This window comes from Brassica oleracea, chromosome C5 (assembly GCF_000695525.1).
Source record: "Brassica oleracea var. oleracea cultivar TO1000 chromosome C5, BOL, whole genome shotgun sequence".
NCBI lineage: Eukaryota > Viridiplantae > Streptophyta > Magnoliopsida > Brassicales > Brassicaceae > Brassica > Brassica oleracea.
In genome coordinates this window covers 15,017,006-15,029,134 of record NC_027752.1, presented here as the reverse complement: position 1 = coordinate 15,029,134, position 12,129 = coordinate 15,017,006, and the positions used below count along the sequence as shown (strand labels likewise).

Here is a 12,129-nt window from a genome sequence, read left to right as displayed (position 1 = left end):
ATTTTTTTTTCTGATTTTTTTTCCCGTTTGTGTGTTGTGAGGAAGAGAGTTGTGGGAAATGACATATATATAGAGAAATTTTCGAGTTGGGTAGTTGAAATATAACAACGATTTTACAAGGAATGTTTTACATGGTTTTAACATAATATTTACAACGACTTTACGACGAAATTAGGTAAGTTAAAGCACATTGAATACACGTTTTCACCTAAATATAACGGTAACATGTTTCGTTGTAATGTCAATGTAACGATTACTACGTATTTCTCATTTCACGTACTTTCGTCGTAAACTTACATGGATTTTACGACGAAAATATTTCGTCGTAAATTTACATGGTGTTTACAACGCAGTTACGAGGAGACCAAACTGCGTTGTAAACACCATGTAAATTTACGACGAAATATTTTCGTCCTAAATCTTCGTTGTTACGTAGTGTTATAACGAAAAGATAGAAGATTAATTTATAATTCTTTAGCACTTTTTCCGTCTTTCGCACTTTCTTGTTAAACATGCGACAACTTTCAATTTATAGTTTTTTCTAGGTTAGTTACATGTAAGAAAAAAATTTAAACAAAATTTTAATTGAATCTTGGATAGCTTTATTTCTATAATGCTTTGGTACTTTCAGGATCACTAAATAACATTTATAGAGATATCTTTCGCGTACCCTTCCAAGTATACTGCATAATTAATTGCATTTTTGTAAGGTACCCTTGACAACTCTGTGAATCTATGCCTAGCGACGTTCCCACATTCTGACAGGAAGCTGACCAGATGAGGGCTCTGAATCACCATCTCACTTGTTCTTTCCATTACAGGTCCAGCCATTAAAGAGAATCTTTGATTTTCCTTCCCTCCATTCAGGTCCTTCCTCCAACTTAATGCCCCTGCTGCCTTTTACCACCAACTCCACAATGTGAAGAACTCTTTTTACCTGTACAAAACCAAAACTTCTAAGTGAGCATTGGGATTATAGAAGTATCCAGGGATTAGGAGAACTCTTAAATCAGATTCATCTAGATAAAAGTCTATGGAAACACTCTGATAATCATAAGCTGCATCTAGGAAGGCATCAAAGGGAAGATGTAATCTGAACAGGAAGGGCTAGGAGTTTTATTTCCCAAGAACATTAGGAAGAAGAGTTCTCTTATCATCACATGCTGAAGAAAAGTTTAAGAGATACTTGGGAATTCTTAAGGCAAGTGAGCTTACTAAAAGGTGGGCTAAAATCTTGGGGATCCATTGCATGCCAGAGATGTTTTCCCATCGGATCAGAGAGATGCGTATCCATGGTGGTATCAATCCAACTGAGAAGGCAACACCAGAGACAAATCAGATAAAACAAAGTTAGTGTCATCCCAAACCAGTAAAAACAGAAACTGAAGGTACTGTTTATCCAAAAAAAACAGATCAAGACAGAATTACTTGCACTAAAATCAAGTCGTTTTAGTAGATTTCAATCGGTAAGCAACCTATCTTTAGCTTTGATCCCTACTAACGCTTAAACTTGGTCCATGACAGTCTATGTGTTCAGTACCTCCTCACCATCATTTATGCTGCTGATGTCTGGTTCAACATTAGACCAAACATGAGCTGGTTGGAAGCATGTACTCTGCTGAACTTGATCGCTGAAAGTTAATTTGAAGGGTGGGGAAAAAAATTAGTAAAAAGAAAAAAAAGTATGCTGAAGTAAAAGATGAGGGTAGGTGATGGTTCATTTGAATATGTTTTAGGAAACCATGTGTTAAAAATCTAATTCTATGTTCATCATCCTACCAACCAACCTATTATATATATATATATATACTGTATATATGTATCTGTATTCATTATCTATTTCAGTGGTTAGAATTCTGACCAATCTGTCTATTTTTTTTGTCCTAAAGAATTTATAAAAAGTCGTACTTTAAAGGACATTGATTGTGAGAGATTCAAAACCTCAGTTTCTCCTCCTCCTTCATCATCATCTTCCTCTTCCCAATAGACCCCATTTGAGATCATCACCCTCCAAAGTTCTCAACTTTACGTCCCCCGCTCAAGGTCATCATTCTCAGTCTACTGCACCAACGCCAAGGATCCGCCTGTTCTAATGACCGCCGGATCTGACCCGACCCTGTGGCAACGACCCGATTCGTTTGGTAGGTTCGGGAAGTTTGGTGGCCAGTATGTTCCTGAAACGCTAATGCACGCGCTCTCTGTGCTCGAAACCCTTATCGAAGCGCAGATGGAACCCTTATCGACCACGCTGGGACTTTGAAGGTCGAATTCGCCGGAAATTGGCTAGTCGAATTCTCTGGTGGATTCCGCCGGTGTTAATGTGCTCAAAGAAAGATTTTTGGGTTGTGATATGTGAAAGAATGATATTCACGGTATCAAGACTCACTTTTTATAGTTGAGATTCACCGACTTAAGGAAAGGGGTAATGGCATTGAATGAGGAATTGTGGAAAGAGTGGGGAAGAAGGAGTTAAGAGAGCCGTTAATGAGAACAATTGAATGCAACCCATAACGGTTCATGTTTCCCTTTTCTGGCAAGATGAAATTTAGAAGATTCGACAACGAACAGCAGCTCGCACCTGAGATTGGCGATGAATATTCATCTCCCATCACCTCCCCAAACCTCCATGGTCAGTTTATCAAAGCAGCTACTGAAGAACAACACGAACCCTAGAAAGTAGACGTCACCATTTTTTAAGATGAAGACTGTAACTATCGTATTTGGATGAAGAGTTTCATCAGCCCACTTTACAAACCGTAAAAGCCCAAATAATCTAAGTGAAAGAAACATTTTTCTAAAAAAAAAAAAGAGACACGTGTGACCGTCACAGACCTTGAGTTTCTGATGTGTTTATATACGTTTATTTTATTATGAGCAAATTAAACAATAATACAAACATATCTAAATTTTAATGAAAATTTTAGTTTATTTTATTATAAATTTCAATACTTTTACTATAAATTTTACTTTTTTTTTGTTTTTGAAATTGTACATTTGTTACTATATTTAAACAATTCATCAAAATATAAATATTTTAATTTGTTCACAACCTTTGCTTTTCTTGAATTTAATGGATTCTGAATACATTTCTTCTCAAATTATATAATTTAAAAAATCGAAAATGAAAATCTAATTTTTATCTTTTTAAGAAAAATAGGCAAGTAGCATAAAAATTTGATATTAGTTGTTATTGTTTAATATTTACAAATCGTTAATATATTCATGTATTATCATCTTTGAGAAAAATATATTCATGTTGATATTTTTATGTTTCTTCAAACCCACATTAACAAAAATTTGAAAATAATATATTCTGTAATTTGTTTTTTTTTTACTACCAAAGTTTAGGTTAAACCAAAAAGATAACAAACAACCATAAATATATAATGTATTGTTAGCTATAAAGATTATTTATGGAGCATTTGTTGTATTGTTAACATATATGGTTCAATATTCAAATGTTAAAAATGTGAATTTTATTATAAATTTTAAAAATTTACACTGATTTATCATGTTTTCTTTTTCCGTTTGTTGAGATGGCAAAAAAAATGTCAGAACTTATTATAGTACTTATTTTTATCATGATTAATGATGTAAATGATGTAATTAAGTTTTGACTAATCCAAAAAATCATTTTCGTATTATATTATTCTTACGATTTTCTCCTACAATTTTTACTATTTATTATATTATCATTGTTAAAAATCATTTAGTTTGCTTACCACCAATATATAATTATTTTATATTGTCATCAATATTTTTATTTTTGACCTTTTTTAAAATGTTAGTCAATTGTACTTTTTCATACATTTTTCTTCTAGTTCACAATATATAACACATTTTTGATCCCCAGAAATTTACCAGCTAAAGAATTATTTGTTGCAGCTAGAAACAAAGACTGATCTTGATGTTTTCAATATGACACGAAGAAAAAAGGTACAATGCGAGACCTCATTTTAAGAAATAAATATATCAAATATGTGACACAACTTCTGAAAATATGTGTATATATATGTTATCTTATTCATCGGATCACTGAAGCTACACTACTAATTATTTTAAAAGAGATGAAAAAAAACTGAAAAAAGTGGCTAAGGAGAAAGAAACAGAAGAATCTGAGACTTAATGTATCTCAATGAACAGACTTGCCTGAGGATGCAAACCTGCATCTTTCAGTGACATTGACTCTTTGTCTCTTCCATACACTGTTCTTGAAAAGTTTGTGATTAAGCTATACTCTTCTGTTTCAAGCACTCCAAGTGAATCAACGCAGTCATACAGTGTCTGTATCTTGGTATGCTTTCAAACCTCCTCCCTTTTCTTTCTCCATTTGGGAACCATACCAAAACCTACATTGTCACGGCAAATAAACAGTCCACGTTTACCATAAATACCCAACAAAAGCAAAACAGAGAAAGTAATGAATGGCGAAGAAAAGGAGGAGAACTTACTTGTGCAACATCAGGTACTTTCTCAGGATCGTCTCCAAGAGCAAGTGCTTTCTCTGGTCTCATTCTCACTCTATCAGTTTCTCTCTCTGCAGCTTCACGCTTGGATCTCTCCTGAGCCTCCTCTTCTTATTTTCGTTTCCTCTCTGCCTCAGCAGCTTCCCTCTCTAACCGCTCCTCCTCTTCCTGTCTCTGGCTCTCCCGTGCCTAATCAACACAAAAAAGATCCCCAAAATTTGGCCATTAGACTAATCACAACGGATCTTGTAAACACCAATAACTCAAACTTACTTGATCGGGTTCAAGAGAAGCCCTGTAAGCAGCATCTTGTTCCTCTCTCAGACGTAAATTGGTTCTTCTTTCCTCTGCTTCAACCTTTCAGTTAAAAGAACATGTGAACTATCTTCCACGACTCTTTGCAGTATAGCAATCATTTCTTGTGGAATTTATGATCCCTCCCCCTGCCACAATAAAACAGCACAATAAAACTAAGAACGCCATCTCCCGTCAGACCACATATATTACTAAACTCACACATGTTTAGTTGCAGAATGACTATAATACTGGGTGACAGATAAAAGCAGAATCAAAAACCTATCTCTACAAACAGGAAAAGATCCAAGCAAAAAAATAAATATTTTGATGAACAAACAGGAAAGGTTCACCCGTAGGTCACCACCACGGCGTATCTTCTCTGCAGCCAAATTATTTTGAAGATGGTTAGCCTCTTCAACCATCAAACATCTCATAATCAACAAAGAGGAAGAAGATCCAAGAAAAAAAATTCATGAACAAACAGTAAGAGGCTCGCCGATTCAAAAAATGTCGATGAACAAACAGTAAGGAACTCGCAGGAAATGAAGAAAAAAATTGTTGAACAAACAGTAAGAGGCTCGCCGAATCAAAAAAAATGTCGATAAACAAAGAAGCATCCATAACACGATCAATTAGTATGAGATTTAAATTATGCAAGATAAGATGAGATAAAGGGAGAAACACTCACACATATTTATATCCAACAACAACCGCCTTTCAAATCAAAACGAAGCAATGAAGACGAAATAGTGGGGGAGTGAACTAATGGAATTGATCACGGACCGTTTCAGCCGATGAGAAGAAGTGGAATTGGCATCTGATCGGTGTAGCACGTACAGGGAAGAAGACACTCGTTTTTCTCTGGAGTCAAATTAGGGTTACTTAGGACTTCTACTCTAATGGGCCATACACAGCCCAAAACACAACACATAAACGAAGCCCACGTAACCAGCGAGAAAATGATGCGCAGCGTTTAAATAAATCAGGACACGTGTCGCCATATCGTCGAACGACTTAGTGACGTGGCGCTCTCACCGGAGAGATAACCTTACTTTATATATATAGATAGATACTAGGGTCGGTCTGCGCTACGGACGGGTAAACAAATGAACAAATGATATAAATATATTTAAAATATTTTTATTCTCAACTGAAATTAAATAAATTTTCATGTTTTTATTAAAACAATTTATCAATTTATTTGACTATTTATTTTAAAAATTGGAAAATTATTTAATCGTTAAAAGATTTATAAAAAAATATTATTTTGCTTTCTTTTAACTATTGTTTTAGTTTAACTATCGATGATTCATGTTTTTGTATTTTTATTTTCTGTTCTGTGCTTTAACTTTTAACAAAACAATACTAAAGATTGTAGCTTTGGTCACTGAATGACCAAAGAAAAAACTTTGGTCTTGTACCAAAAAGGCATAGGTCGTTTCTTAATAAAGTAAATTCTCTCTAAGTTCTATATTGCGTGCATATTTATTATTTTTATCTCTCTCTAAAGCTTGTGTTGTTTTCATATTTATCATGTTAATCTCTCTCCTGTGTTGTATTCAAACCCAACGTCTTTTTAAGACATCTGCATGGCGCAAGGCACAAAGCTCATCACCATTGAGCACCAAGCGCTATTTTAAAACCCAGGTCATGGGTTTGTACTTTTAGTGATCTGACATGACTTATTTTCCTAGACTGGAAGTAGATTGATTCTAACTGGTCATGTTACGTACTGATTAATTCCGTAGTTTTATAGTTACATTTGCATTAAGCATTAAAAAGAAGATTGACAGTAGAGGTTCCTTTGGACCGTCATCGTAAAATGCCAATCATGCATCTGTCCATCTTCCTAGCTTCCAAGTTCCAACCAAAGACATTCGGAGACAAATGTTACAATAGAAGATAAATTTGTAAGCAATAAAATTGAGGAAACAACTGTGTATCTTGGGCCCAATGCCAGTCTGGGCTTTCAAAATCACGTTAAAAACATTTAACACTCTGCTCCAACGGTTAGTAATGACCATGGATCCCTTATACTATTTCAACGGTCAAGATGTCTCATTCTTCGTCCATCTATTAAAAAAAGCTCGTCTTTCGATTAAACAAAATTTCAGCATTCCAGGCCCTTCCATTTAAGCTCCTTATAAAAAAAAACACATTCTCGTGTCTTCTGGGTTCTTATAAATGACAGAGCTAGGAAGATAAAGTTTTTTTTTTGTTTTCAAGCACAGATCTCTCTCTTAACAAAAAAAGAAGATCAATTCCTCTGCAATTGTATGCGATCTGCGATGGTGGGCCAATCTCGGAAGGTGGATTTGCTAGTTTAATCAAAGCATGATACAGAGTGCATAATTTTTGAGGCGAGATCAGGGTTTCAGAAGGGGCTTCTTTTTAGTGTCTACGCATCAAAACAATGATAATCAAACGGAAATTGAAGACAATGCCGAGTTTGAAACGACATAGTAATGAGGAAGATGAAGATAGCTTATCGCAAGAATAAGAATGTGATTTGGATAGTACTTTTTGGGCTTACATCAATATAATTTTGCTAGCCCAACTGTAAAATAAACACAATGTCCAAACGAAATGTCACTGAGGAATAAATGAAACGGTGAGTTTCACAATTTTTGGACACGTGTCAACTTTAGAAAGCTTGACTTTCCTAGCTGGATGCTTAGGTGGGTTAAGGAAGAGGGAGCAAACATCTTTTTATATAATTAGATAGATACTAGGGTCGGTCCGCACTACGTGCGGAATATGCTTTACGTGTGATATATATATTTGTAACTATAAAGTGTATATTTTTTTAACGTGGTTTTATATAAATTTTGCAAGAGAAGTGTATTATAAAGTTTATAGTTTTCATTAATGTTAGGATGTGCAAGGATTACCGATTATGTATGTTAAGATGAATTTGTTTGATTTCGATTTTTGTGTCTCTATTAATAGGTTGCGGCGTATAACATATTATATTGGATGGATGAGATGTAGGTGTGTTCTTATTTTTTTTTTATAATTATGAAACCATAAGTTAGTTGGTTAATTGTGAGTTGCTATATTTCGAGATCAATAGTTTTATATTTTTTATGATTATCATTTGTGTGAATTGGTTAGGCATTACATGATTGCATTTCATTACATTTTATGTTAGGCTGAATGATATTGAAGTGCTGAGTAAAATATTAACAGTGTAAATCAATTGTTTATATTATAAATTAACACTTAAATGTATAGTTATACTTATAATATTCCATTAAAAATATTTCAATTCGTTTATACTTACTTTTTTATTTTTCTGTTAATTTCTTAATTTTTACAATTTTAATCTAATATTTTCAGTTTTTGTAAATGAATACTACCATTTTTAATGTTTTTTGTTCAATGTAGTTAATCTTTATATTTAAAATAAGGTTATATTTTATAGAACCAAATATATTCAAGTAAGCTGACCAAAAAAATACTCAAGTAACAATAAAGATAGATATTAAATTATTTTTGATGACCTTGAACTGCGCTTATTTTTAATTTGGGATGATAGATTTTTTTGTTTATTTTAATCTCTTTCATTAATTCATTTTTAGATTTTAAATAATCTTTATAAATTTAGGTTTTTAAATGTAAATATGATGTCACGATAATATTAAAAATTACGATAAATATATGTATTTTGTATTTTATTATGTGAATTCTGAAAAATTGATATATGTTAACATATTGATGTCAACAAATTAATTGAATTGAAAATGAATCAATTATAAAAATTACTTACGAGCTATTTAACTTTTTAAAACAAAATTGGTGCAAAATATAAGATAGATTAATAAATATGTTAAACCTAAATTGATGTGTAGTGCTCATGTTGTCTAACTTTACATATAGATAACAATAGTACATAATACATTAAGTAGTTTTGGAAGTTAAATATTATTTCCTATCAAAAGTATAATATCATTAACGTAAATTGTTATTATTGTTGTTTTTTCTAATCAAATAGAAACAATATATATAATAGGTTTAAAAACAATATATATATATATATATATATATATATTAAAAGAAAATCACATGAATCCAACAACTTTCAAACACTATGCTACAAAGGTTCTTCTCCTTCACATTCTTTTGAAAGTTGAGTAATTTGATACGATAAGCAAAAAGTATATATCCTATGTGGACAGCAGCAATAACTCGTAAGAAGTCATGTTAGAGAACCCATAATTCGGCAAAGTTTTGAGGCTCATGTCTCCGACACCAGCATCTGCACTATCAAATCTTTGTCTCTTACTTGAGATGTGATGATACCGTTCAACGTCTAAGCCGCTGGTGGTTTCCAGCAGTACCATCTCCACCATATCAGTTTTTGCTACATACCGTAACTTATAAGTTAGATGCATTTTTTTTTTGTTATTGATTATGTAAGGTGATGAAGATTGTTACTAGTTTTGGGGTGAGGTAACCAGAGAAGATATTCCAAATACTAAGGAAAAAGGACATGCAGATCCCAGCGATCTGATAGTTTGGTGTGAAGGCCACAAGTATGAAAACTGCAAATATATAATTAATTAACTAATGTTGAAAATGTTCATAATCGTAATTGCACAATACTGTCATTCTTCAGTATTGGTTGGTGATCAAAATAATAATTAACAAAGTACAACAAATTTGTATTGTAGTTAAAAAACTATGTTATAGTTGTCTTGGATGTCACATGCTAATACATGATATGTAACTGAAGTTTTTTCTCATATTATCTACGAAATAGGCTTGCGTAATTATTATATCATCCATCTACTACAAATTCTTCTTGTTTTTATGTATAGAATAACATTAACTATTTATTTTTTTTCTTTTTTGAAACATAACTAACTATTTATTATAGTGAGCACTAATTCATGCTAAGATGTTTTGATACGAAGATCACTTAGTTCGTCTTGTTTCAGTATAATTGCTCTTTCATTCTACTTTCACTTCCAAAGCCATGTCCCAGATAAACTCATAAAGATTATATAACAACCAAAATATAAAATCCATGTATCAAACTAAAAGCAGAAAAAACAATAATAATTCAACTTCTAATACCTTATTAAAAGAAGGGAAAAGATTTCACATATGGCTCATTTGGCTAAAATTTCAGTCATTTACGCTCCTCAAACTGAGTTCAAATCTCTCTCTTCCACCCTATTTTAAGAAATTTTCCTTTTTCAAAATAAAATACAATATTAAAATTTTATATCATAGCAAATTTCAATGACCATTCAGATGTGCTGCGGTATATCTATTTCCATACAACAATAGAAAAACTAAAACAGATGCAATTAGATCGAACATAATTTAAATAAAAATTCATTGATTAATAGTCATAGAATTAGCTGAAAATTATCATTTTATGGAGGAGTCTTATTCTTCAACCACTATCTCCCAAGAACTAACACAGACTAATCTCTCTGGAAAAAAATTGGATATTTTAGTTGATAAACAATTAACCAGTAGTTTTCAGAAATGGTTTATGGAAAGACAACAAAATCAGAGGTCCAACGGTTGCTCTACTTCAGCAAGCCCTTGTCTAAGACCATCTAAGAAGACTTAACAGAATTCAACTTGGCAAAGGAACTTATTGGTTTACATTGTCAGAGCACTTATGAGTTATGATAGTGCTGATGGCAGTAATCTACCTCGAGATCTGGTGAAGGGGGAGCCTACATGGTGAAGGAGACCTTAAACATGTCTCCGGCGACTCCTCTTATTTTCCTCTGCGTCATCTTCTCATCCACCACATGCTCAGTCTCCCTTATTATCCCTCTTGTCTCCTCACTTCGACACAAACCACCATGTGATCACGGCGCACCAAAATTTCAGCCACCACATCCGTAGTTGTTATTCCTAACTCGCCCCCCCCCCCATATCGATCTCTGCTGTGATGGCTATTGCCGTTTTCTCTAATTATTGGAGGGGCTCCACTTATCAGCTTTGGTTACCATATAAAAAAAACTCAGAGAATGAAATGATATAGTCTCATGTAGAAGTAGTAGCAGCCACAATCTTTGGCCGTGTAATGGATGGATTATGACTGATTTCGCAATATTTATTGGGAGGCCTTTTGGCACGCATTTGTCGTGGGAAGTCACCATTTGGTAAATGGTCATACTGTGTAGCAGCCTTTATGCTGCTGATACGGCGATGCTAAATTAAACTTTTTTTAATCCAAAACAAAAAACATCACTGAAGTCACATAGAACCAATTTTTCTAACTCGTTAATTTTTTTGCTGGTATTTCGCAGTTTGTGTCCGGCGTTTTCTATTGGTGGAGCAGTAAGACTGTCACCTTCACTAAAATTTGTTATTTGACTACATATATGCAGAGTATAAGTTGAAGATCTGGAAAAACCTTTAGTTTTAAAAATTAAATGAACTATTCTCCTTAAAATAACCACAACTTAAGGAAAGATTATATAAACACAACATCATAACATACAAAAAAATGATCATTCTCACCGACCAAGCATACCCAATATTAAAAGTTGTATCTATGTTTGCAAAACTCTATTGATTCTAAAAGAAGCCTAAACACATGTCCCAACAACAATAACCAAAACCCTATGATTTTTTTAATTGGTATTGCTTTTGCACCAAGGCAATGAAACTGATGTACAAACAACACAACATCCACTTATAACTATTTTTCTCTGTTGATTAAAAAATAGCTCTATTCCCCTTTTTCTTTATTAGGCTGCTGTTTTAATTGCGGTTTTAGACATCAGTTAAACACACTCTTTGGGAGAGCTTTCCTGATCTTGAAAACTGTCCGCTCCGTTCTAATAACATGCCCTGCTGCTCCAAGCCATGCGTTTGTCTGTTTGTCGCCTCTGCTGTCTTTGCACCATACCTGCAAAATCATATCAGAAATACGGAACACAACAATTGATTTTGTATTCTTCTTAAAAAGACTTATTTGTGATCGATAATTCCAGTAGTGAAAGTTGAAAATGCTTTCATAATTTTCCTTCCCTTTACTTCAAAAGAATCACAAACCATATGACACGCAAATGATAAAATAGAGTGCAGTTTCAAGATGGATAACACTGATCACGCTAACAGTTGTCACACTCATGTGTGAGAAAAGTGAACAAACAATCATTGATCACACACATAACTAAACCCAACTTCTACTGATTAACTTATATATAGTGCTTCATATGTAACACACCTGTCAATATTCAAGTTAACCATGACGTTTCACTTTCTTTATGTGTGTTTTAGTATGCATGTGGCAGTATAATATTATATTATATGGATCAATTGAACCTTTGAAATAAATAATTTCTGAAATATGAAAACAGAAATGTTGACAAATGTGTTACCGGACAGA

The 12,129-nt window shown here is 33.2% G+C and overlaps 1 protein-coding gene across 4 annotated transcripts; it reads right to left on the bottom strand.

The window, feature by feature from the left end:
* Window positions 1-562: 562 nt before the first annotated feature.
* On the bottom strand, window positions 563-2,676 carry LOC106293552. 4 transcript variants are annotated; one of them, XM_013729233.1, is made up of 4 exons: window positions 1,942-2,676; window positions 1,549-1,631; window positions 1,216-1,310; window positions 563-937 (listed from the first exon to the last, which is right to left on the bottom strand). In XM_013729233.1, exons 1-4 carry the CDS (start codon window positions 1,992-1,994, stop codon window positions 800-802), a joined length of 369 nt encoding a protein of 122 aa, XP_013584687.1. In that variant the 5' UTR covers window positions 1,995-2,676; the 3' UTR covers window positions 563-799. The 4 variants fall into 4 exon arrangements, 1 of the variants encoding a protein (XP_013584687.1); XR_001260532.1 differs by having other exon boundaries at window positions 563-1,310; window positions 1,429-1,631; window positions 1,909-2,676; XR_001260533.1 differs by having other exon boundaries at window positions 563-1,310; window positions 1,541-1,631; window positions 1,909-2,676.
* Window positions 2,677-12,129: the final 9,453 nt, after the last annotated feature.

What these genes read in the sequence shown, in the direction of transcription:
- LOC106293552 (XM_013729233.1), bottom strand. Translation starts at nt 1,994, where the DNA reads ATGGGGTCTATTGGGAAGAGGAAGATGATGATGAAGGAGGAGGAGAAA. An exon ending in AAGGAGGAGGAGAAACTGAG is followed by an intron (nt 1,632 to 1,941) that starts GTTTTGAATCTC and finishes ATTAACTTTCAG; the next exon opens with CGATCAAGTTCAGCAGAGTA. An exon ending in CATCAGCAGCATAAATGATG is followed by an intron (nt 1,311 to 1,548) that starts GTGAGGAGGTAC and finishes TTGCCTTCTCAG; the next exon opens with TTGGATTGATACCACCATGG.